Raw genomic sequence first — 27,820 nt, 5'->3', positions numbered from 1 at the left:
TTTTTTTGCATATTTACATACCATACAATTCACCCATTTATTTTTTTATAAATTTATTTATATTTTATTTATTTATTTTTGGCTGCGTTGGGTCTTCGTTGCTGTGTGTGGGCTTTCTCTAGTTGCGGTGAGCGGGGGGGCTACTCTTCGTTGTGGTGCGCGGGCTTCTCACTGCGGTGGCTTCTCTTGTTGCGGAGCATGGGCTCTAGGCATGTGCGCTTCAGTAGTTGTGGCACGCTGGCTCAGTAGTTGTGGCTCATGGGCTCTAGAGCGCAGGCTCGGTAGCTGTGGCACACAGGCTTAGCCGCTCCGCAGCATGTGGGATCTTCCCAGACCATGGATCAAACCCGTGTCCCCTGCATTGGCAGGTGGATTCTTAACCACTGTGCCACCAGGGAAGTCCCTCAAGTGTATTTTTTTTTTTTTTAAGTCTTGGAATCCTCCAAATGATCCTTCAAAGAATATCTCCAGGATGTTAGAGTCATTTAAAAAGATGACTAAGAAAAGTTGCATCCCTAAAAATTCCATTTTAAAGTGAGATTTGTATGACAATAGATGCAATTATATCCTCTTTCTGCCTTTCTTGTCCGCTACTCATATGCTTAAGTAGAGAGATGTATTTTTCAAGGGTATTTTTTTATTGTTAAGGGCATTAGGGGGAAGGAAGTAAGAGAGTTTTTTGGTTTTTGTTTTTTTAATGGTAGGCATTTCAGCTTGTTTGTGTTCAGATGAAAATGTTAAGAAGGGATACTTCTTGTCTGATTCCTTCTGTTTAGATAATGAAGGATGAAAAGAAGTCATTTAGGAAATACAACTTGTACCTAATGTAAACTTTTAACTTAGGTATTTTTAAATATTTTTTTCCACCTGTGAGTTACTTGCATTTAATTGGGGGAAAAAATCTTCCTTTAATATGTTACTGTTAATTAATACTTAAGTACGTAAGGTAGCCTGGTTCCTTTTCCTTGACTTGATTTTAGAAATTCGTGAGAGTGTTAATGAAATAGCAAAGAAAATAAAAAATAAAAACAAACCAACAAAACGTTAGTGTATAAGCAAACCTGAGACCTAACAATAAATATTACAAATGCAGAAATAGTTCTGCTTGCACTGTGTGTTACAGTGGATGTTTGGCCATCTCCTTGACAAGAGATGGCACCCCTGAACACCCCTGTTCATAGCAGCATCACTCACTATAGCTAAAACATGGAAGCAAACCAAGTGTCCATCAACAGATAAATGGATAAACAAAATGTGGTCTATACATACAACAGAATATTATTCAGCCTTAAAAAGGAAGGAAATTCTGACATGCTACAACATGGATAAAACTTGAGGACATTAGGCTAAGTGAAATAACTCAGTCACAAAAAGACAAATATTGTATGACTCCACTTAAATAAGGTACTTAAAGTAGTAGTCCAACTCGTAGAGTGGTGGTTGCCTGGTGGGTGGGGGTAGGGGGAAATGGGAGTTTAATGAGTGTAGAATTTCAGTTTTGCAAGATGAAAAGAGTTCTGGAGATGGATGGTGGTGATGACTGCACAACAGTGTGAAGGTACTTAATACTAAACTGTATACTTAAAAATGGTTAAGATGGTAAATTTATGTTATATACATTTTACCCCAATAAACACTGGGGAAAAAAAGATGGTACCCCTTATACAGAAACACTGAATTTCCAGAAGAAAGCTGTAACCTAGAGCAGGCTCTTTGTAAATACTTGAATAAATGTATTGAGTGATTTGGGCTGTAATTATTCTTGGAGTGGCTTCTTTTGCATTTTTCCAATTTGCCTTCTTGTCGATTTCTATCAGTATTTAAAATAAGCCCTCCTCAAATTTACGACCTACAATAAGTTTTAGAAGAGTAGATTAATTGGTCAGAGCATCCTTTTGTAAATATTTTGGTCATTATAATATCCTGTTCATTAACCAACTCAATTTTTTAATCAGTTCAATTTTGTAATGTCAGATTATTTGAGAAAATCTTATTTTGAGAATTAAAAAGAGTTATTTTTATAGATTTGGATAAAGTTGCTCTTGGCATATTTTCTATTTTTTCCTTTTTTTCTTTTGTCGGGGGCGTAGGGTGCAGGTTAGATTTTCTACAAAGGATCTCCACTAGTTCTTTGATCCTCTTCTACTAACCAAAACTTGAAGGTTATGAAACCTCCTCAAGAGAACTTACTCTTTCTTCTCTCCCTTTCTCATCACCATATGCATTTCTTTATTTTCCCAAGAATCTTCAGAAGTATTGTTACTCTTTTAAAATGATAAACTAGACTTGGTGCTTATTTAGCTCCAAAAAACTCTCATTGGAAATGACCCATTGTTGAGTAAGCATTCCCTTGCAGTCCACAGATTGATGGGGGCAGGGTTAAGTTCATCTCTCTGACCCTCCCTCCCTGCAGCCATCCAAATAGTGTTTTTAATTACTCAGGCTGCTTTATAGACACCCTACGTTGAATCCTCATACTAACAGCTGATTGTATGTCTTTCTTTTTTTAAGTTAAGGTAAAATTCATATACCATAAAATTCACCATTTTAAAGTGTAAAATTCATTGGTTTTTTAGTATATTCACGAGTTTGTGCAGCCATGAAGCTATCTAATTCCAGAATAATTTCACCCCCAAAACAAAACTGTATCCCCATTCACAACCTTCCCCTAGACCCTGGCAAGGATATTCTATCTCTATGGATTTTCCTATTCTGGACATTTCGTATAAAGGAAATTATAACATGGTCTTTTGTGAATGGCTTCTTTCACTTAGCATAATGCTTTCAAGGTTTGTTTATGTTGTAGCATGTGTCAGCACTTCATTCCTTTTCATGGGTGAATAATACTCCATTGTACAGATATACCATATGTTTATCCATTCAACAATTGATGGATATTTGACTATTATGAAGTTTTTGGCTACTATGGATAATGCTGCTATAAACATTTGTGTACAAGTTTTTGTGTGAACAAATCTTCTCAATTGTTCTGGCTATGTACCTAGGAGTATAATTATTGGGTCACATGGTAACTCTATGCTTAACATTTTGTGAAACTGCCAAAACTGTTTTCCACAACCGGTACCATTTTAAATTCCCATCAGCAGTGTAGGAGGGTTTCGATACTCCTCTTCCTCATTGACACTTGTTATCGTCTCCTTTTTATTATAACTATCCTACTGAGTATGAAGTGGTATCTCATAGTGGTTTTGATTTGCATTTCCCTAAAGACAAATGATGTTGAACATCTTTTCATGTACTTGTTGGCTATTTGTATAGCTTTTTTTTTTTTTTTTGAGAAGTGTCTATTAAATTCCTTTGCCTATTTTTAAATTGAGTTGTTTGTCTTTTTATTGATAAGTTGTAAGGGGTTTTGATCTATTCTGGATACTGGACTCTTGTCAGGTACATAATTTATAAATATTTTCTCAGGTAGCTTGTCTTTTCACTTTGTTAACGTATCCTTTGAGGCACAGTAGTTTTTAATTTTGATGAAGTCTTAATTTTTGTTTCCTTTGGTTGGCTATGGTTTTGTTGTCATAGCTAAGAAACTTTGTCCCACCCAAGGTCATAAAGATTTACTATGATTTCTTCTAAGAGTGTAATTGTTTTAGCTCTTATGTTTAGATCTATAATCCATTTTCAGTTAATTTTTGTATAACGGTCTATGGTATGGGTCCAACCTCATTCTTCTGCATGTAGATACTCAGTTGTTTCAGCACTATTTGTTAAAGAGACTATTCTTTCCTCCATTAAATTATCTTGTCACTCTTGTTAAAAAAAAAAAAAGGGTTTATTTTTGGACTCTCAGTTCTATTCCATTGATCTGTATGTCTGTCCTTATGCTAATGCCACGTAGTACTGATTATTGTATCTTTCTAGTAAGTTTTGAAATCATGAAGTGTGAGATCTCCAACTTTGTTCTTTTTCAAGATTATTTTGGCTATTCTAGGTCCCTTACATTTCCATATGAATTTGAGGATCAGTTTTTCAATATCCACCATCCCTACTAAAAGCCAGCTGGGATTGCATTGAATAGTAGACCAGTTTGGGCAGTGTTACCATTTTACTAGTATTAAGTTTTGCAATCCATTGAACTTGGGATGTCTTTGTATTTATTTTGTTCTTTAATTTTTTTCAATGGAGTTTTGTAGTTTTAAGTGTACATGTATTACAATTATTTTGTTAAAGTTATTCTTAGATATTTTATTGTTTTTTGATGCTATTGAAAGTGGAGTTGTTTTCTTAATTTCTTTTTTTTTTTAAGTTTTTGTTTTTTAATTAATTTTTTTTTGGCTGTGTTGGGTCTTCGTTTCTGTGCGAGGGCTTTCTCTAGTTGTGGCAAGCAGGGGCCACTCTTCATCGTGGTGTGCAGACCTCTCACTATCACGGCCTCTCTTGTTGTGGAGCACAGGCTCCAGACGCGCAGGCTCAGTAGTTGTGGCTCACGGGCCTAGTTGCTCTGCAGCATGTGGGATCTTCCCAGACCAGGGCTCGAACCCGTGTCCCCTGCATTGGCAGGCAGGTTCTCAACCACTGCGCCACCAGGGATGCCCTTAATTTCTTCTTTGAATTGTTCATTGCTAGTGTGTAGAAATACAATTGATTTTTGTATATGGCTCTTGTATCCTGCAACCCAGCTGTACTTATTTTGTTCTAAGGGGTTTTGTGTGTGTGGTTTCCTTTGGCTTTTCTATATACAAGATCATGTCATCTGCCAATAGAGGTAGTTTTACTTCTCCCTTTAGAATCCAGATTGTTTTGTTTTTGTTTTTTGTTTTTTTGGCTGTGCTGTGTGTGGCTTGTGAGATCTTAGTTCCCCAACCAGGGGTTGAACATGGGTCATGGCAGTGAAAGTGCTGAGTCATAACCACTGGACCGCCAGGGAATTCCCCAGGTTCAATCTAGATAGATGCCTTTTATTTCTTTTTCTTGCCTGTTACCCAGAGTCAAACCTCCAATACAACGTTGAATAGCAGTGGTGAAAGTAGACATCCTTGTCTTGTTCCTGATATTAATAGGAAAACTTTGAGTCTTTCACCATTAAGTATAATGTTGATGATTATTGATGCTCTTCAACAGGTTGAGGAAATTCTCTTCTGTTTCTAGCTTTTTGAGTGTTTATTGTCATGAAAAGGTGTTGGAATTTGTTGAATTCTTTTTCTGTCTCTGTTGAGACGATCATGTGGTTTTTGTTCTTTATTCTTTTTTTTTTTAATTTTTAAAAATTTATTTATTTATTTATTTACTTTTGGCTGTGTTGGGTCTTCATTTCTGTGTGAGGGCTTTCTCTAGTTGCGGCGAGCGGGGGCCACTCTTCATCGCGGTGCACGGGCCTCTCACTGTCGCGGCATCTCTTGTTGCGGAGCACAAGCTCCAGACGTGCAGGCTCAGTAGTTGTGGCTCACAGGCCTAGTTGCTCCGCGGCATGTGGGATCTTCCCAGACCAGGGCTCGAACCCGTGTCCCCTGCATTGGCAGGCAGATTCTCAACCACTGCGCCACCAGGGAAGCCCTCTTTATTCTATTAATATGGTGCATTACATTGATTTATTTTCGTATATTGAACTAACCTTGCTTTCCAGGGATAAATCCCACTTTCTCATGGTGTATAATTCTTTTTATATGTTGCTGGATTCAGTTTGCTAGTACTGTACTGAAGATTTTTGCATTTATATTCATAAGGGACATTTCTTTGTGATGTCTTTCCTGGTTTTAGTATCAGGATACTACTGGCCTCAGAGAGTGAGTTAAGACATGTTTCCTCCTTTTTTGTTTTCTGGGAGTTTGTGAAAGTTTGGTTAATTCTTCTTTAAATGTTTAGTAGAATTCACCAACAAAGCCACTTGATCCTAGTTTTTTTTTTGTGGGAAGTTTTATGATTGCTCATTCGCTCTTTTTACTTTTCATAAGTCTATTCAGATTTTCTATTTCTTTTTTTAAAATTTTTAAAAATTTTTTTAAAATTTATTTTTGGCTGCTTTGGGTCTTCGTTGCTGCGCGCGGGCTTTCTCTAGTTGTGGCGAGCAGGGGCTACTCTTTGTTGTGGTGTGCGGGCTTCTCATTGCAGTGGCTTTTCTTGTTGTGGAGCATGGGCTCTAGGCGCCCAGGCTTCAGTAGTTGTGGCTTAGAGGCTCTAGAGCACAGGCTCAGTAGTTGTGGCACCCGGGCTTAGCTGCTCCGCAGCATGTGGGATCTTCCCCAACCAGGGCTCAAACCCATGTCCCCTGCATTGGCAGGTGGATTCTTAACCACTGTGCCACCGGGGAAGTCCCTCTGTTTCTTTTTAAGTCAGTTTCAATACTTCGTGTCTTTCTAGAAGTGTGTCCATTTCATCTGGGTTTTCTAGTTTATTGGCATATGGTCGTTTATGGTATTATAATCAATTTTATTTCTCTAAGATTGATAGTATTGTCCCCTCTGTCACTCTTGATATTAGTGATTTGAGTCTTCTTTTATTTTTGGTTAGTCTAGATAAAGACTTGTCAGTTTTGTTGATATTTTCAAGAAACCAGCATTTTATTTATGCTCAATTCTTTATATTTCCTTCCTTCTGCTTGCTTTGTATTTAGTTTGCTTTTTGCTTTGTTTTGTTGTTAGCATGAAAGGTTAAGTTGTTGATTTAAAATTGTTCTTTTTTTTTTTTTTTTTTAGAGATTTTTAAAAATTATTTATGTATTTTTGGCTGCCTAGTTGCGGTGAGCGGGGGCTACTCTTCGTTGCGGTACTCAGGCTTCTCATTGCTGTGGCTTCTCTTGTTGTGGAGTATGGGCTCTAGGCATGCGGGCTTCAGTAGTTGTGGCTCACGGGCTCTAGCGCACAGGCTCAGTAGTTGTGTCTCGCAGGCTCTAGGGTGCAGGGTCAGTAGTTGTGGCGCGTGGGCTTAGTTGCTCCGCGGCATGTGGGACCTTCCTGGACCAGGGCTCAAACCTGTGTCCCCTGCATTTGCAGGTGGATTCTTAACCACTGTGCCATCAGGGAAGTACCTAAAATTGTTCTTTATTATAGACATTTATAGTTATAAATTGTTCTCTAAGCAGTGCGTTCATTGCATCTCATACATTTTGGTATGTTGTGTTTATTATTTTCATCTCAAAGTGTTTTCTAATTTCCCTTGATTTTTTCTTTGATTCACTGCTTTTAGGAGTGTGTTTTTTAATATCCACATATTTGTGAGTTTCCCAGATTTCTTTCTGTTATTGATATCTACTTTCATTCCATTGTAGTTAGAGAACATATAATGTATGACTTCATTTTTTTATGGTCTAACACATGGTGTATCCTGAAGAATGCTTCATGTGCATTTGAGGAGAATATGTGTTCTACTATCACTGGATATAGTGTTCTATATATTTCTGTTAGATCTAGTTCATATATAGTTTTGTTCAAGTCTTCTGTTTCCTTGCTGATCTTCTGTCTTGTTATATCCACTATTGAACATGCAGTATTGACGTCTCCAACTATTATTGTTTACTTATATTTTTCCCTTCAGTTCTGTCAGTTTTTGCTTCATGTGTTTTGAGGCTGTTTGATAGGTACATGTATGATTATAATTATACATTTTTGATAGACTGACCCTTTTATCATTAGATAATGCCCTTCTTTGTCTCTTAACAATGTTGAAGTCTATTTTGTCTGATATTAGTATAGTCTCTTCAGCTCTCTTTTGGCTCCTATTTGCATGGAATATCTTTTTTTTTTTTTATAAATTTATTTATTCATTTATTTTTTAAGCTGTGTTGGGTCTTTGTTTCTGTGCAAGGGCTTTCTCTAGTTGCGGCGAGTGGGGGCCACTCTTCATCGCGGTGCACAGGCGTCTCACTGTCGCGGCCTCTCCCGCTGCGGAGCACAGGCTCCAGACGCGCAGGCTCAGTAGTTGTGGCTCACGGGCCCAGTTGCTCTGTGGCATGTGGGATCTTCCCAGACCAGGGCTCGAACCCATGTCCCCTGCATTGGCAGGCAGATTCTCAACCACTGCGCCACCAGGGAAGCCCATATCTTTTTTTAAAAAGCAACTTTAGGGAATTCCCTGCCGGTCCAGTAGTTAGGACTTGGTGCTTTCACTGCTGGGGCTGGGTTCCATCCCTGGCTGGGGAACTACAATCCTGGAAGCCATGCTGCTCGGCCAAAAAAAAGAAAAAAAGACTTCATTGAGATATCATTGATATATAAAAATTATATATATTTAAGGTATACAAATTAATGTTTTGATATATATATATATGTATATATATAGTGAAATAATCACCACAGTCAAGCTAATCAACATATCCATCACCTCCAGCACCAGTAGTTACCATTACGTGTGTGTGTGTGTTGAGAAGTTTAATTTAAGATCTATCCTATTAGCACATCTCAAGTATACAATATAGTATTGTTTTTTTTTTTTTTTTTAAATTTGGACTTTAAATTTATTTATTTATTTATTTATGGCTGTGTTGGGTCTTCGTTTCTGTACGAGGGCTTTCTCTAGTTGGGGCAAGTGGGGGCCACTCTTCATCGCGGTGCGCGGGCCTCTCACTATCGGGGCCTCTCTCGCTGCGGAGCACAGGCTCCAGACGCGCAGGCTCAGTAGTTGTGGCTCACGGGCCTAGTTGCTCCCCGGCATGTGGGATCTTCCCAGACCAGGGCTCGAACCCGTGTCCCCTGCATTGGCAGGCAGATTCTCAACCACTGCGCCACCAGGGAAGCCCTACAATATAGTATTGTTAACTGTCATCACTGTGCCATACATTAGATCTCTAGAGCTTACTCATCTTGCATAATTGAAAGTGCATGGAATATCTTTTTCTCTTCTTTTACTTTCAACTTATTTGTGTCTTTGAATCCAAAATGAATCTCAAGTAGACAGCATACGGTTGGATCACGCTTTTTTAATGCATTTTGCTGTGTCTGCCTTTTAGTTGGAGTCTAATTCATTTACATTTAATGTAATTACTGATAAAATTTACATTTGCAATGTTGCTATTTGTTTTCTATGTGTCTCATGTCTTTTTTCTTTCTGTATTTCTCAATTACCACCTTCTTTTGTGTTAATAGATATTTTCTAATATACCATTTTAATTCCCTTGTATTTTCTTTTTTTTTTTAGTTAATTTCTCAGTGGCTGCCCTGGGAATCACAGTTAACATCTTAATTTATAACAGTGTAATTTGGTTTAACATCAACTTAATTTCATTAGTATAGAAAAACTTTGCTGCTGTATACATCTGTTTCTCTTTCCTTCCTTTGTGTAATTTCCTTCCAAATTACATCTTTATACATTATATGACAACACAGATTTATAATTATTGCTTTATGCATTTGTATTTTAAATCACATAGGAGAAAAAAATTACAACAGAAATATATTTAGTCTTTTATATTTATCTATACAGTTACCTTTACCTGTGTTCTTTTCTAAATGTGGATTTGAGTTACTGTCTAGTATCCTTTCATTTCAGCCTGAAGGAATCCCTTTAGTGTTTCTGACAGGGCAGGTTTGCTAGTGATGAATTCTTTGTTTTCTGTTTATCTTGGAATGTGTTAATTTCTCCTTCATTTTTGAATGTTAGTTTTGCTGGACATGGAATCCTTGGTTGAGAGTTTCTTTTTCTTTCAGCACTTTGAGTATTTAATTACACTACTTTTGACCCCTGTGGTTTCTGATGAGAAATTGGCTGTTAATGATTCCTTTTACATGATAGGCTCTTTCTTGTGTTTACAAGAGTCTCCCTTTGTCTTTTTACAGTTTGGTTATGTGGTATGTAGGTGTGGATCTCGTTGAGTTTATTCTACTTGGAGTTGAGCTTCTTGGATGTATAGATTAATGTTTTTCATCAAATTTGGGACGTTTTCTCCCATTATTTCCTCAAGTATTCTTTCTGCCCTTTTCTGTCTCTCCTGTCTTCTGAAACTCCCCTTATGCATATGTTGGTATGCTTGATGGATATTTGAGGCTGTATTCATTTTTCTTCATTCTTTTTTCTTTCTGTTCTCAGACTGGATAGTCTCAACTGACCTATCTTCATGTTCAATGATTCTTTCTTCAACTTGCCCAAATCTACTGTTGAGTGTCTCTCATGAATTTTTCAGTTGTACTTTTTAACTCCAGAATGTCTCTTGGGTTCTTTTTTATAATTTCTCTATTGGTATTCTGTATTTTAGTGAGGTATTTTCTCATACTTTCTTTTAGTTACTTGTACATGTTTTTTTTAGTTCTTTGAACATACTTAAAATAACTGTTTTAAAGTCTTTGTCTAGTAGGTTCCTCGGGGACAGTTTTTATAGACTGATTTTGTTTTTGTTTTGTGAGGGACATACTTTCTTGTTTCTTTGTAATTTTTTGTTGAGAACTGGACATTTTCAATAATATAATGCCATAATTCTGGGAATCAGATTCTCCCCCTTCTCTGTGGTTTACTGTCATTCCTTGCTGCTCTTGTTGATTTTGATTTAGTGACTTCTCTAAACTAATTTCATTAAGTTTGTATTCTTTGTCCTGTGTGGCCATCAAGTTTCTGCTCAGTTAGCTTAGTGGTCATCTAATGATTGGATAGAGATTTTCTTAAATGCCTGGAACCAGTAAGTCCCCCAGTGTTTGCTGGGGGGCTCTGTGTGCATATTGGGGCATGCCTTCTGTGCTCAGATGGGCAATTAAGAACTCTGCCTTACCCTTCATGTCCTACTTGCACACATCCTCACGATCAGCTGGAGGTGAGAGCCGAAGGCCTTCTCAGATCTTTCTTGAGCATGTGCATGACTTTGAGCATGCTCCTAGCTCTGTGCCTGTGCACAGTCTTCTAGATTCCTAAGATTATGGAATTCCCCCAGATTTTCCTTTTAAGCTTTTTAGTCAGCTTATTGTTGCTTCAACTGTTATTTACCATCTCAGGAGATCACAGTGTTAAACAGTTGCTCCTGATACTTTTCAACAACTGGTCCCAGGAAAAAGGCTTTCTTTCACACAGGGTGAGTTCTGAGTTTGGTTGAATAAAGACAACAAGCAACAAGCAAGTAGGGTCTTCCTTCCAAACAGGTGACAGTTTTCCAAATGTGGGGTCAGAGCTCCTTTGGAACTCCAAATTGCCTCCTCCAGTGGCTGCCAGCCTGGTTTTCACTGTGGTAGTGTGTTGGTTTTCAAGGCTACAGTCAAGCTAGAAGGGGAAAAGGAATGGAAATGGGGCAAGTTAAAATACCACAAACCTTATTGTTTTTACTGTGAATCAGCTGCTTTTCTTAATTACTCCTCAGATCTTGTTAGTATTCTCTTTTCTTTTATGGAAGAGAGCATTTTCAGAGGTCCTTACTCCACTATTTTCACTGACGTCACTGTGTGTCATCTTTTCTGTACTTGTCAAGCCCTATTTAGTGATAATAATTGTATTCTGAGTAATAAATGCAAAAAATGGTAATAAATGAATAGCATTTCTGTTGCTCTTTGTAAACCATTCTTAGTCAGTGATTGAAGTCATAATCTTTTTTTTAATCTAAGTGGGGAGATAGGCATGGAGTTGGATCCCCATTATAGAAATGAGCAGACTCAGAAAGATGAAGTGTTTTGCCTAGTGTTGCCAAATTACTGCCCATTGCATTTTGACTCCCAGTTTTCAGTTTCTTTCCTTCTACTCAGTTGACCTCAGTGAATTTGTGATTTTGGTATGTGAAGGTACCAAGATGTAATATTATTTGGCTTTTTTTAGTACAGTTGTATGTTGCACCATAAGAAGTTTAGTTAAAATACTAAAGTGTTGGAACTTTCATACCATTGTCAATTATCTCAATTTGAAAGCTATTCAGTGTTTTGATTTAAAATCTCCTGTATCCTTTAAATTACCATTGTGCCCATTTTACATTTGGATGCCTAAGAAAAATGTACACTATACAGTGACTTTAGGGAAAGGACAAGAGACTTATCTGTTTTATATTTTTGACATGCCAATAATTATCCTGATTAATGCTATACTTTTTGACATGCTATTATATGTTTCTTTAACTTTGCTTTTATTTTTATTTATATTATGAAATTAGATCAATTTATAGGAAAGAAGAACTAATTAACCTTAAAAATCTCATTTATGTCTTTTCAGACTCACTTTTTAAACATTTTTATACAATTCTTAAAGGTTACACTCCATTTACAGTTATTGCAAAATATTGGCTATATTCCCCGTGTTGTACAATACGTCCTTATAACCTGTCTTACACCCAATACTTTGTACCTCCCACTTCACCCCTGTATTGCCCCTGCTATTAAATGTCTTGAACTCAGAGCTGCCCTCCTTTTTTAAAGTTTGACCTTATAAATCCTACCTGTGTCTAAATAGAGTAAGTTAATAGCAGCTGGTTTAGTTAGGATGATAGCTACATGTTTCCATATGAAGCCGTTTTCTCATCCATTATCTGCTTTATATCACTGACGTATATAGAAATAGGAACAAAGTTACTGAACATCTGGTTGATATTTGAAAATGCCATCAACTGCTGATTACCAGGGACAGTGAGGCAGAGTATTTCTTTCAATCCCTTTGGCAACTCAGTGTGCCATGGAGAGTGGGGTCACAGAATACAAAAGGGAAAAAAGATCATCGGGAGTGGAATTAATCAAGGAAGACTTCTTGCAGTTGATAGTTGAGCTGAACTTTGAAGTGCAAGACCTCATTTGATAGGAAAGACAAGAGATCATTCTAGGTAGGCCAGCACCAAGAGGTAATGAGAAGGAAGCTGAAGCTTTTCCAAGGTGATGGTCCCAGGGAGGAGCTGGGAGTAGTGAAGGTGGAACAGTCGTGTTGTAAGGGCTGCTGAAATCAGGGCTTTTTCCCTCTTCTTTGATTCTTTTTTATGATGATGAGAGAAATCCCAGGGCACCAAGAGACAGAAACTGATCAAGGGGCTTCCTCGTGTTACTAGCAGTGCTTCCAGCTCATTATCCAACGTGGGGGCTTCTCTACCCTGGCATGGCTCCCTCAGCAAAAGGACTGGAAAACAGAGTTTTGCCCTCAACTTGAAGTAAAGTCTCTGCAGACGACTGGGTGACTGTCCCTCAGAAGGGAGTGTTTTGACTCTTCTTTCATGGATTCTCATAGGATGGGAACTAAGGGTCCTGGTGGCTTCTAGCGATACACTTTTATTACCCTATCTGGGATATTGGGCAAGCTTTTCCTAAGTTTTTTTTAGAAATCATGACCCATGTATATTTTTAAATCATCAAGAGCAAATAAGTACAATTTCTAAACAACAAAGACTTTATTTTTTTTTTTAAATAAATAAAATTAATTTATTTATTTATTTTTTTTTTCACACACACACACTGTATTTTATTTTTACAAGAGATAAATCGACTGACACCAAGCATTGTACATGGATGACCACAACAAAAGCAACAATGATTGCAATTACCAAACATGAAACACACTCATACTATGTCATAGTATTGACATTCAGTCCAGTAATCCTCCACTGTAACAGCTCCTTTACTTTGCAGTGAAAATTGATTTGTATATTCTTTGCCTCTGAGTCCTTGTGGAATTTTTTTTTTTTTTTTAAATTCAGACAGAAAGTCACAAAAATTATACCCAGAGAAAACCGTAATTCAAAAAGACACATGCACCCGAATGTTCATTGCAGCACTATTTACAATAGCCAGGTCATGGAAGCAACCTAAATGCCCATCAACAGACGAATGGATAAAGAAATGTGGTACATATATACAATGGAATATTACTCAGCCATAAAAAGGAACGAAATTGAGTCATTTGTTGAGACGTGGATGGATCTAGAGACTGTCATACAGAGTGAAGTAAGTCAGAAAGAGAAAAACAAATATCGTATATTAATGCATGTATGCGGAACCTAGAAAAATGGTACAGATGAGCCAGTTTGCAGGGCAGAAGTTGAGACACAGATGTAGAGAATGGACATATGGACACCAAGGGGGGAAAACTGCGGTGGGGTGGGGATGGTGGTGTGCTGAATTGGGCGATTGGGATTGACATGTATACACTGATGTGTATAAAACTGATGCCTAATAAGAACCTGCAGTATAAAAAAACAAACAAAACAACTAATACTAAACTTTCATTGGGTTATTTGTATGGAAACATGTTAATATAAATGTTTCAGACATAACAAAGACTTTAAATAAGAGTTTTGCAGACACTGTGTGTTCCCATCCCCTTTTGAAAATATATTAGCTTTTTTTTTTAGGTAGGGCACACAGTTCCTCGTGTCCTTGTTTAAGAATAACAGACAAGAGTTGCAAACTGTGAATCCATTCTGCTTCTCATGAAGTGAAAGTCACTGCATGGTGTAGTCAGGAGATCTTAGACTCTATGAAAGGCATTCTGCAGAGAGCCGTCCAACAATTGGAGGATTCTGGAGGGACTTAAATGCCTAGCTGGAGAGTATAGTTTTGATCTAGTAGCCACCGAAGAGTCTCAGCAAGAGAAGTGATATTCCTAAAATCATGTTTTAAGAAGAGATTCTACCGTCTTTGTCCAGGGATATGTGCTCGTGTACATCATGAATAAAGAACCTAGCCTTACAGAATAGTTAAGTAAGGAAAATTGTGTCCATTAGGAAAGGATCTGTATCTTTATACTGAAAGAGTCATTATTATTTCTCTACTTAGCAAAGTACCTTTAGAATACTTACAACCTTCCAAAATGTAATGTGTACAAGACCACATATTATATAATTTACTTAAGAGGTGTTATATGTTTTATGACAGGTTGTTGCAGTGCTCAAATTCATTGTGATAGTATCTTTTTTTTTTTTTTTGATAATTTAAAACACATTTTTCCCCTTTAAGAAGGTTGAGATGTTTGTAGAGGAAAAAAAACTCCTACGTTTTATAAGCTGCTTATACTTGTAACACAGATTAACTTCCCTGCACATAAAGGGAATACTGGAAAACTCTTGCATGATTAAATATGCCCCTAGGGGATTAAGTTTTTCCACATATTTTTCAAGCCAGAGCTATTAATAATGTTTCAGCCTTAAACTTGCTGTACATCCTGATTATGGGGGAGGCCTTCACTCATTCTGCCCTTGCTGTTAGTTTTTTCACTGTCCAGGTTTGTAGCTCTACAAAATTAGCTGTGGAAACGTAGTCTTGAAATCTCAGAGAATAATTAAGGTCTGACAAAGTGCCATCTCTGGAGTTACTCCAAATTTTTTTTCAAAGTTTTTGCCCGTTTTTCACTCCCACGTCGTCTTCTTTTTTTAACTTACTGGAAACCTAGCACAAAGTAGCTGTTTAATTAGTTTAGTAGTTCACTCAGGAATAAGTGATCACTGGATTGACCTAGGATTATCATACTAAATGAATTAAGACAGAAAGAGAAAGACAAATACCATATGATATCACTTATGTGGGGTCTAAAAAAAAATACAAATGAACTTACTTACAAAATGGAAATAGACCCACAGGCAGAGAAAACTAACATATAGTTACCAAGGGGGAAAAGAGAGGAGGGATAAATTAGGAGTTTGACATCAACATATACATACTACTATATATAAAATAGATAACCAACAAGGACCAACTCTATAGCACAGGGAATTATACTCAATATTCTGTAATAACCTGTATGGGGAAAGAATCTAAAAAAGAATATATATATATATATATATATATATATATATATATATATATATATATATATATATATATATATATGAATCACTTTGCTGAATACCTGAAAGTAACACATCGTAAATGAACTATATGTCAATTAAAAAATAAATTAAAAAAATAAAAACAGCACTATTAATATCATGCCTCTTAAAAAAAAAAAGTAAGTTCACTAAACACACAGCATTTAGCATTTCAAAAAAGATCACTTACTTTCTATGCACATTTTTCCTGAGATAACATTCTGGTTTGTAAGGACTCCCATAATTACTGAGGAATTCAATTATTAAGTGCCTTTTTATCCAGGCATTGGATTGTCAAATTAATTTACTGTGGCTAATCAGCCAAAGACTGTACTTCGTTAATGCCTTGGGGCGTAACAGTCATCCCCTGTTCCTCCAGCTCTCCACGGTTCCCTCTCTGTCCCTCCAGCCTGCAGGTCTTTCCTCACGAGCCTGAGGTCCCTTCATCGCTACTAACTAGCCCCTCAAATTCTTTGACCCTTTCTGGCCAGTCCTCAAGCTTATTAGATCGGTCCTTAACTACCTTTCTCCCCAAACTTATATTTTCTGTCCTGAGCAGGGGCTTTAGATTGTTTAGCGCTCTTCATGCGCTGCTGATCAGCTGCCCTTCTCACATTCCCCACCCAGCTGCCCCAGACTGTCATCACCCCCCTCAAGCTCCATGTCCCACTCCATCCCCTTTTCTGGCAGCAGATGACCTTGCTGCCTGCTGTTCAGACCCTAGAGTTCCTCGGCCCCCAGTTCCCTACTCTCCTAACTTAACACTTCAACTGCTTTGCTCGTCCCTACCTACACATTTCTGTGTCCGGGGCAGAGCCACCCCTCGCTTCTAGCTCCAACTTCTTCATTAGGACTTTAGAGTTCTTCTTCCTCTTCTTCTGGGAACTTTCTCCAGCACTGAAGAAAAAAATAAAAATTAAATTGAGATTTTAATATTATTTGACTAAGTAATATGTGCACATGGTTTTAAAAATTCAAGTAGTGTAGAAGAATGTACAGAGGCAACTACTTGATGTCAGGGGTGTGTGAGTGTGTGTGTGTGTGTGTGTGTGTGTGTATTCTTCCAGAGATGATATATGCAAAAACAAGCCTATGCGTATGTGCATTGCCCTTTCTTCCTCTCTCCTCCTCCACCTTTATTTTAAAAATATTAACACTAGACACATGGTCTGGACATTGCTCTTTAATATATCTCTGTCTTGGAAATCAGTTTATGTTAGTACTATAGAACTACCTCATTCTTTTTTTTTTTTAATCTTTATTGGAGTATAATTACTTCACAATACTGTGTTAGTTTCTGTTGTACAGAAGGTGAATCAGCCATATGCATACATATATCCCCATATCTCCTCCCTCTTGCATCTCCCTCCCACCCTGTGGTCACAAAGCACCTAGTTGATCTGCCTGTGCTCTGCTGCTGCTTCCCGCTAGCTAACTATTTTACATTCGGTAGTGTATATATGTTGATGCTGCTGTCACTTCACCCCAGCTTCCTGCCCCCCCCCCCCCACCGTGTCCTCAGTCCATTCTCTACGTCTGCGTCTTTATTCCGCCCTGCCACTAGGTTCATCAGTACCATTTTTTTTTTCTTTTTTAGATTCCATATATATGTGTTAGCACTACAATGAGGTATCACCTCACACCGGTCAGAATGGCCACCATCAAAAAATCTAGAAACAGTAAATGCTGGAAAGGGTGTGGTGAAAAGGGAACCCTCCTGCACTGTTGGTGGGAATGTAAATTGATACAACCACTATGGAGAACAGTATGGAGGCTCCTTAAAAAACTAAAAACAGAACTGCCTCATTCTTTTAATGGATCCTGATTATGTCCTTGATTGTAAATATACCACAATTTAGTTAATCAGTCCCCTTTAAAAGGGTAGTTATTCTTAATCTTTTGTTGCTGCAAACGGTGTTGCAGTGAGTGTCCTTACACATCAGTCTTTGTGCCCATGCAAGCAGGGTAAAAGCAGGAATGATGTGGGCATGCTGCTTAAGAGTCAACATTCTCATCATCAGGTTTTCTTTAAAATATTCACTGTGTAAACAAAAAGATAATTGAATATTGAAGAATATTGAAAAAAAGGGAATCACAGTTCCCCAACCCTCAACAACAACAAAAAGTCTTTGAAAAGTCTTTGAAGTGGAATTGCTGGATTGAAGGGCTTATACGTGTTCATTTCTGAATGGAGAAAAAAATTTTCTAATTCTTTTTTCTATATCGTGTGTTATTGCTTCTCCAACCTTTCTGTTCATGTGTTGATTTCTTAGATTTATCTTCAATGTCTGCTATCTTTTTGAAACTTTCATCTCTTTATTTATTCTGAGTTTTGAGAGAATTTCCAAGGCATTATGGTTCAGTGTTTGCTTTCTGCAGTTCACAGTTCTTATGATAGTTGAATTTCTAAACGTGATAGTCATTTTTTTTTTTTTGTGGTTTGCTTTTAAGTAGTCATATGTTCTTACATTGTTCTCAGAAGCCTAGTGGTCTCCTATCTTTTGATCTTTTTGTTGAAGGACAACATGTATATGAAAACATGCTTGATAGTTTTTCACAAAGTATACCTTTGTAACCAGAACCCAGATAAAGGAACAAATATTACCAACATCTCAGGACCTCTCCTGTGCACCATTCCAATTACAGTCCTTCAATGGATAACCACTCTCCTGACTTTTACACCACAGATTCATTTTTTTAAAAAAACTTTATGTAATTGTAATCCTGTAGCACATACTGCTTCTCCCTTCTATTTTTTAACATTATGTTTGTGAGAATTATGTATATTGTTGCATGTAGTTGTCTGTGTTTTTATTTCTGTATGTTATTCCATTGCATGAATAAACCGCAGTTTGTTAACTCATTCTGCTGTTGATGGACACTTGAGTAGTTCCTAGTTTGAGGCTATCATGAATAGTGCTGCTATGGATACTTTTGTTCAGGTCTTCTGATGCACATATGTATATATTTTTTGTTGGATGTATATATCTAGGAGTAGAATTTCATGATCACAGGGCATATACATGTTAAACCTCTAAAACAGTTATCTCATTTTGCCTTCCCATGAGAATACTGGTTGTTCCACATCTTTGCCAGTACTTGGTATTTTTTGTCTTTCTCATTTTAGCCATTCTGGTAGGTATGAAGTAGTAGTTCATTGTGGTTTTAGTTGTCATTTCCCTGATAACTTGTAATGTTGAGCAACTTTTCATATGTTTATTGACTATTTGGGCAACTTCTTTTGTGATATGCCTGGTGAAATTCATTTTTACATTAAAAAAAATTTTTTAAATGCATTTGACTAGCTGGTAGGCCACATTTTCCACCCTTTTGTCCCCCCCGCTTTCCCTTTATCCTTAAAAAAATTTTTTCTTGGCTCTTCTCTTGACTGTTATTTTTCTCCTAAAAAGTGAACTTTAGAATCAGCAACCTCAACTCTTCTAGAAGTTTTAGTGAATTTGCATGTAACTTACTTTGTTTGAGAAATACCATCATCTAAATTGGAAGATGATATTGTCATTCTTTCTAAGAAAGAGAAAATAATAAATCCTAAGCCCTCACAGTTTTTTGCCTACCATGTTGATTTTTCCCATATTTAATTTTTAATTCTAGCTTTAGTTCCATTTTTGACAAGTGATTATTAGAAGTGAAACTCTCTTAATATGCATTTAAAGCCTACAGCCCCCTTAAATACATCTATATGTATAATTATCTTACAGGTTCTTGATCAGTATGAACGAGAAGGATTTAATTTCCTGGTGAAGGTGTTTAATTCTTCACATTCCTTCTTAGAGGATTTGACTGGTCTTACGTTGCTGCATCAAGAGACCCAGGCTGCTGAGGTAAGACTAAAACCAGCATTTTGTTCAGAAGACTGATGTATTTCAAACCTGTTTGATAATCGGATTTATGGAAAAGGAAGGAAGCGGTTTATGACAATTTTTTCCTTAGAACAAAATCGCTAAGTAAGTCTGCTAGTTGTCAGAAAATGAACCTTCTGCAGTTGCTGGATGATGCATTGTGCAGGTTATTGTGTGGTAGGTTCCAGATGTACGAAATTGCTGATAAAGGAAGTACAGGTTATTGATTTCCAAGCACCTCTGGTCCTTACTGAACAACAGCATGCCTGTGGCCCTTGGACAGTTGGCTGTGATGTCCATACATCAAAATGCAAGTCAGGGAAGACATTGGACTCTGGCCATGTCTTTGATTTCACAACTGAGCCCATCTTTGTAGGCCACGGAACCTCGCCACGAAATGGCTTCCTCAGTGACAACCTAAGAGAGTTTGGTTTTGCTTGTCATTTAGAATATTTTGCAAATCGTAATTTCCTGGGTTGCTACCATTGTGTGGGTGTGTGTGTGTTTTTTAAGACTGGAATTACAAAATAGATTATCATTTTGCTTTTCCAAATGCTCACTGTTCTTAGAAAAAGGTATGCTGTGTATGTGTGGCACCGTTGGGTCACTTGGCCAAACAGACAGTTCCTCAAAATGGATGAATGAGATTAAATGAGATTAAACCAACATCTCCCCCCGCCATTCCCTTCCCACCTCCACCCCCGACTCCACCCCACCCCCACCCAGTAGCCTAGGTAAAGAAGCTCTTAGGAAAAATGTGGCCTGTCATAGCGTTTCCGTAAGCTGTATAAGGAAAACCTTGAGTACCTGTATCCTATCGGAATGGAACACTTGCAAAGTTACCATCAGTTCCGTAGTAACTGATGTTGAGAGTAACAGTTCCTCTGTTGAGTAACAGATGTTGAGTAACGTAGTTCATTGATTTCTGCCTGGGGTTTTGTATGCTCAACATTGGGGGAAGCCCCAGTGGTCAGTGAGTGATGGTCAAGCCCAATACTGCGCTAGCTGGTGGTGAAAAGGCTGGTGTTTGGAAGACTGGAACTAGCACTGAGTATAGGAAAACCATGTAGAAGTAGCAGAATGAAATCTTGTGAAGCTTTCAGCAGACCGGAGCAAGAGTTTCAGCCACCCCAGAGAATCATGAGAGTGCTCCTGTAGTGCTAGACTTAGAGCTGAAACTGATTCTTCTTTGACTTGCTTTGGTGTCCTCTGGGCATTCAGCAGATGCAATCTTCCACTTATGACCAATAGTTAGACCCACATAGGGTGTCTTAGCTTCATTTTCAGGAGATGAATGGCATCTCTACAGGACTTTAAGAGACGTTGAGATTTTCCTTAGAGCTGTGATTGGCTTCCCAGACACGGTTCAGAGTATCATGTTGATCATGGCTGCCATTTTTTTCTTTCTTTCTTTCTTTCTTTCTTTCTTTCTTTCTTTCTTTCTTTCTTTCTTTCTTTCTTTCTTTCTTTCTTTCTTTATTTTTGGCTGTGTTGGGTCTTCGTTTCTGTGCGAGGGCTTTCTCTAGTTGCGGCGAGCAGGGGCCACTCTTCATCGCGGTGCGCGGGCCTCTTACTGTCGCGGCCTCTCTTGTTGCGGAGCACAAGCTCCAGATGCGCAGGCTCAGTAGTTGTGGCTCATGGGCCTAGTTGCTCTGCGGCATGTGGGATCCTCCCAGACCAGGGCTCGAACCCGTGTCCCCTGCATTGGCAGGCGGATTCTCCACCACTGCGCCACCAGGGAAGCCCCCATTTTTTTCTTTTGAGCAGCGCTGATGGCAAGGGAAAAATAACCTATGGGTCTTTTCAACCATGCAGTCATTTGACTAGTTGGCTGGGAGAATTTTTCCACCCAGCTAGAAATAATTCACATACTTCTCTTTAACTGCCTAGAAGAATTGCAACTTGAAATTGATCCCACGCTTCACTCTTTAAAAACAGAGCAGATGCTAGGATAATGGGCAGATTCCTTCATTAAACCTGGCTTGTTTTGCGTTTTGGTTGGTCAAACATTTGTAGTCTTTTCAAAGACCCAGAAGGAGAAGGGGAAGCTTGAGAGCAGTAGCAGCTAGGTGGTAGGGCGGAAGGGGGTGTGATGTCATCCGCAAGCCTTAGCTTTCTTTCTGAAGTTCTCCTCTGTTAAATTACATTTATAGTTTTGGAATGATAAGTTACACATCACAGATTAGAGATGGTAAACTGGTTGGCCTATGAGCCAGATATGGCTTACAGGTGTGTTTTGTTTGGCCTACCCTATGTGTTAAATTCTGAATAAAGCCAACATTTAAAAATTATGCGTTTTACCTAAAAATATGAATGTTCCCATTTCCAGCTTCTTTGAAAAATCAGATCTGGCAACCCCAGGCCTGCATTCCTTAATAGTGATGTTAGCTGGTGCCAAGAAGAAAATTTTATAGATAAATAATGCACTTCATACAAAGTTTTAAAGGCATAAAAATATCCTGTGTGGAAAGGAAACCTTCCTTCTGCACCTGTCCCTTAACACCCAGTTCTCTTCCTGGAGACAAACACTGCTGTTAGTTTCTTGCCCAAAGGTATTCTTTAGGTGAGGATGCTCTGTTTAGAAGATGTTCTTCACAGTATGGAGGTTCCTTAAGAAACTAAAAATAGAACTACCACACGACCCAGCAATCCCACTACTGGGCAGATACCCTGAGAAAACCATCATTCAAAAAGAGTCATGTACCTCAGTGTTCACTGAAGCTCTATTTACAATAGCCAGGACATGGAAGCAACCTAAGTGTCCATCAACAGGTGAATGGATAAAGAAGATGTGGCACATATATACAATGGAATATTACTCAGCCATAAAAAGAAATGAAATTGAGTTATTTGTAGTGAGGTGGATGGACCTAGAGTCTGTCATACAGAGTGAAGTAAGTCAGAAAGAGAAAAAGAAATACCGTATGCTAACACATACATAAGGAATTAAAAAAAAAAAAGGTTATGAAGAACCTAGGGGCAGGACGGGAGTAAAGACGCAGACCTACTAGAGAATGGACTTGAGGACACGGGGAGGGGGAAGGGTAAGCTGGGACAAAGTGAGGAGTGACATGGACATATATACACTACCAAATATAAAATAGATAGCTAGTGAGAAGCAGCCGCATAGCACAGAGAGGTCAGCTCTGTGCTTTGCGACCACCTAGAGGGGTGGGATAGGGAGGGTGGGAGGCAGACGCAAGAGGGAGGGGATATGGGGATATATGTATACGTATAGCTGATTCACTTTGTTATAAAGCAGAAACTAACACACCATTGTAAAGCAATTATACTCCAATAAAGATGTTAAAAAAAAAAAAAAGATGTTCTTCAGTTGATGACCCTTATTGGTATTGGAATTTGCAACTCCTGTCTTAGGAAAGGATTATTCTTTTTTCTTAAAAAGCTCTAAATAGGACTGTGTTTTAAAAAGATAATTCTCACCAGCAGACCTCAGAGCAACAAAAATCATTGTCTTGCCTATTTTACTTTACTGTGAAAAATGTGTGTGTAAATAAATAAATATGAATATCAAAAAATATACCCATATACACTGTGTAAAGGTAGTGTTTTGATTTGCATAGTTGATTCCCAGTGCATTTACAGATGTTCAGTAATAAAAATACAAACGTCTGCGTCCGATATAGAAAGGTCCCAACTTATTTTAGCAGTGCAATCAGGAATGCCCAATTAATTCTCATCTTGGGCTAACTGTTTTCACCCATCAACACTGGAATTGCAAAAGATATGTGACAGTATCATTTGATACATTGTTTACAAAATATGTATTTGTACAAATACTAGCTTAAAAAAAAAACCTTTACTGAACATCTTTTGAAAACTTGGTAGCAAGGTGCTATGCTAGTGACTGAATACAGAAGTTAATGAAATGAGCTCACAGTCTAGTGTGCGAAGCAGAGACGTAAATAGTGAACTCTAGTATCATCAGAAATGTTTTAGTCATTTATATATTAGGTGCTGAGGGAGCAGTGGAAGTTACTTTACTGTGGGGAAGTTACTCCCTGGGGGAGTAGGGATGTCAAGGAAAACTTCCCAGGGACCAAATATTCCATTTAGTTTTAAAGGATGAGTAGGCGCTCTCTAAAAATAAGAGTTGGATTTGGGCAGGGAAAGTGTACGGAAGGAGTCGGACAGGAGAGGAGGGCCAGGGCATCCTAGGGATAAAGGACTCAGAGGCCAGGAGTCTTTAGTGTGTTACTCAGGTTGTGAGCATTTAGTTGGAGTTACCTGAAATCAGATAATGTACTTTTTAGTAACAGTTTTATTGACCTATAATTCACATACCATGAAATTTACCCTTTAAGAGTATACAATCCAGTAGTTTTTAGTGCATTCACAGAGTTGTTATGCTACTGTTATTCCTAAGTTTAGTACATTCTCACGCCCACAAAAAGGAACTCTGTACCCATTGAGCTGTCACTCCTTATTCCCACCTGCTCCTTCCAGCCCTGCTAACCACTCATCTCCCTTCTGTCTCGATGGATTTGCCTATTCTGGACATGTCACATAAATGAAACCAAACAATGCATGGCCTTTGTGTCTGATGTCTGTAACTTAGCATGATGTTTTCTAGGTTCATCCATATTGTAGCAAGGTAATTCTTCTCAGTTTAAAGAAAAAAAATGTTTGGATGCTATTAAACTTTTTCCTATCCCTTAACACCTGTGGTCTATCTCCCTAAATATATCCCCTTTATGAAGGATGAATACAAAGGTGATCCCGCTAGAGACTACAAATCCCTTTATTTTCATAGAAAGGGGCACAGAGAGAATGGATTGAGAGAGATATTCAAGACAGAATCATCCAGATTTAGTGAGATTGACCAGTGCAACCCAGTTTTTTGCACCCATCTCCCTTCCATCATCAAGTATACAAAAATGATTGCCATTATTTTAGTCCAGGTTACTAGTTTAATGATAGTGCTGTTGAGATTAACAAATTGCCAGGTTGGTTTCTGTTGGAGGAGGGGTCGAGGAGCAAGGTGCAGAGTGGGGACTGGCAGTGGGGTGGAGGGGGTGCCAGACTCACAAAGGTAAGTTTGTCTTGGGGTGTGATGATTTTGAGGTAGTGGAATAAATGAGTGAAAACGACTAGATGGTATTAGAGATAGGATGGAGATAGAGTTTGGAGAAAAAGAACAGAACCGGTAGATTGATTTTGCAGATAAAATTATTCTGTTTCATTTAGCGCAATGAGGAGAAGCTATAGAGCTAGGATGCAAGAAAAATACTTAAATGAGAATTATATTAATTTTATCTTGAGCTGTAGGTTAAAAAATTTTAAATACTCCCATCAGAAATGTTTTTGGTAATGCTAACATTTCATAAGGAAAGGGTATTGGACAGAGATTCGTGTTCTTTGTAGCCCATCTAGCTGCCAAACTGTAGGTGCATCTGCCCATGAGGTATTAAAAGACCCCACTCAGCTTTTTACCCTCGTAAAATGTTGCTGTCTGAGTAGGGAATTTTGCATGGAGTTCTGACCTTTCCTTTCAAGATCCTTATTGAGAATGGGTTTGGATATTTGGAGATTGACCCCAGGTCCATATGGCTCCTAGATGGCTGTTTATCCCAGTTGGAACCAAAGGAAGTGGCCTTAAAGTTGATGAAACACAAGATATCCAAGTCACGAAGCTGTTGAAGTGCTCACCAAATACTGTTTAAATTGCTGAATTTGTTGAAGAAAGGCTTAGTCTAAACCAAACATGTGAAGGACTTAGCCATCTTTTCATAAAATGTGCTGTGACTTATCTTCTTAGGGTTATTTTTCATCAAGTATCAGTTCACATGTACTGATTTAGTTCCAACTGTGAGTTCAACATTGTGCTGTGGGAAACCCGAAATAATTTTCAAATTCTATCTAACTAGAGAGAAAACACTGATTATAAGAGTCAATGAAACAAGCTATATTGGTATATCCTTGAGATACTCAAATTCTAAAATTCCATGACCCAACTTTCCTGAAATATTTCATTCTCATTCTTGAAAGTTTGCAAGTTTCATGACTCCAAGATTAATTTTAGGCTATGTTTTCTCCCCTTGACTGATGCTGTATCATACAGTTATGTTTTTAGGATTACAGTTACAGCATTCTTTCAAAAGAATTGCATTTTTGCTAAGCAGAACTTGCTTTCTGCAGAATTGGGGATTAATGAATGATCATTTGTAAAGTAAGTTTAGCACACCAGCTATAACATAGGATGTAAAATCATAAACAGACTAGAAATGAACAGGGCTGGGCCGATGGGTTGATTTTTGAATTAAAACTCAGATTTTGACTCATCCACTACAGAATACAGAATTCTAGAAAATAAAATGCCCATTTCTCTCATAGCAGGAAAGTCATATGAAAAACATTATAGTCATGTGATACAACTTCATTGGCATGACAGTTTACTATTTAGCAAAGTAAATAGCACAATTAACAAGTGTTTCTGCTGGGACTTTTGCACTTACACTGAGTTTTTGGCCTCTCCCCCTTACAGCTGGTTTTGATTTGGTTCCCGTGGAATATTTTTGTTTTGTTTTGTTTTGTATTTAACAACAGTCAGATATTTATGTACAGCTTCATCAAGAGCCTCCGATGACAAATATGCCTTTGGAGGCCAGTAGAAGCTGTGGGAAACCCCCGTGTCAGCACTTAAACCTGTTTCCAGTGCAGAGAAATCACTCTGGGGACTGACCTAGCCTGCTCGTGAATCCACTTCTCTTTTCCCAAGCCTTCTGCTAGCCCACTTCCAACCTGCACTGGCCCATCCTGAGACTGTATCCTGCCTTGATTTTTCCTTATGGAGCAATCCCTCAAGACACAGCTTTGGCTTTCTTTCCTTAAGTGAGGGGGGAAAGGCAGAAACAGCAGGCAGAAAGCCATTTAATTCTTACATTGGAAACTAGAGCCTGGTTTTTGAAATAAGGCTTGGCAGTATCCCTTCAGAACTCACTTTATAAAATGAGTCACTTCTATTTGCTGTCAGAGCTATCTACATGGATTTGAGATGTTTAGTTAAGTTGGTATTAGGGAAAGATCCAGTTGGAGGATGGACAGTGAAGCCTGGGCAGAGTTCCCCACCCTTTAGAAGAGGAATCTTGGATGGTACAGTCCTCTTGGAGGTCTGTGGGAGAGAGAGGGGAAGAACCATAAATGCTGAGTTCTAACAGCTAATATTAAGAAATAGAACATGGGAACTGCATCCTCCTTACATTTTAGTCCCTCTTCTGCTAGTGTTCTCACGAGTACTTGAGTCATGAGAACATTTTGTGCATCGGTTTACCAAATTAAAGTAAGGAGATTGAACCAAATGTGAAATCCTTTTTAGCTGTAGTAATTCAGTGATTGTGATTCAGTATACCTGGTATGACCAAGAAGTAAAAAGAGGGCCAATTTTTATATCAAAATGTTTTCAAATGCATCAGACTGATTCCTTTTTATACATTATACAAATATTCTCTAGTATCTTTCATATCTGGCTGTCATTGCTAGAAACAGTTCTGGTTGCATTCTTCTGAGACTTAGATCTACCTGTACTTTGAACCTTTTAATCACTTCTCATACTTGGTATTGGTTGGTTTGTGTAGCAGTATATAAATCCAAAATGGTGCAATCTGGCCAAATAACTTATTCTCCAGACTTCGGTACTGAGGACTTTTGGCTTCTTCATAAACTCAAGTCTCCCCTCACTTTAATTAAATATGTTTATAAAACATGCCACTCACTACCTTTTCATACAGCTTCCAAAGACAGACTCCAGAATCCTGTAGTTTTAAGTAATGGCAGCATCCTTAGAATGTTAAATGTATAATATGTGAGGAGCTTGTCTAAAAATCGGCCATATTACACCATAACATTCATAGAGTGTATGAGTGCCTGAACCCTGGCTTGGTCAGAGGCCTGAGTTCATAGCCCAGCTCCAACAAATGACCAGGACTGCTCTGTTCACCCTTACGGGCTGTGCAGGGCAGAACCATGTGCAGTGGCCCTATGTGAGACCTTGGGTCATTTACTTCAGTGAGCTTCATTTTCCTTATTTGTAGGATGGGATCAGTAATTTCTACTCCTCACAGTTACTGTGAGCATTAAATAAGAAAGCACCTAACAAAAAAGACATTAATTGGGCTCCATCAAAATTTAAAACTTTGTGCTTCAAAGGATGCTATCAAGAAAGTGAAAAGACAGCCTACAGAATTAGAGAAAAAAGTTTTTTGCAGTTCATTTATCTGATGAGGAACCGGTATCCAGAATATATAGGCAACTCTTACAACTCAGTAATATAAAGACATCTAGCTCAATTTAAAAATGGGCAGTGGAT

At 38.1% G+C, this 27,820-nt stretch overlaps 1 protein-coding gene across 10 annotated transcripts in view; it reads left to right on the top strand.

Moving 5' to 3' along the window:
- The window catches only part of ATG7 (autophagy related 7), a 237,849-nt gene that overhangs the window by 100,668 nt on the left and 109,361 nt on the right, over positions 1-27,820 (top strand). For 8 of the 10 annotated variants that reach the window (XR_014232333.1, XR_014232334.1, XM_082345567.1 and 5 more), the window contains one exon: positions 19,354-19,476. The exons of the other annotated variants lie outside the window; for them this stretch is intronic. Coding sequence is in view for 6 of the 8 variants with exons in the window: in XM_082345567.1 (XP_082201693.1) it covers positions 19,354-19,476 (123 nt within the window). In the remaining 2 variants the exon portion in view is untranslated. The remainder of the gene's footprint in view (positions 1-19,353; positions 19,477-27,820) is intronic. 10 annotated transcript variants of the gene reach the window in all.

Source organism: Balaenoptera borealis, assembly GCF_965194805.1.
Source record: "Balaenoptera borealis genome assembly, chromosome: 12".
In the NCBI taxonomy this organism is placed as follows: Eukaryota; Metazoa; Chordata; class Mammalia; order Artiodactyla; family Balaenopteridae; genus Balaenoptera; species Balaenoptera borealis.
This window is presented reverse-complemented; position numbering and strand designations above follow the sequence as displayed.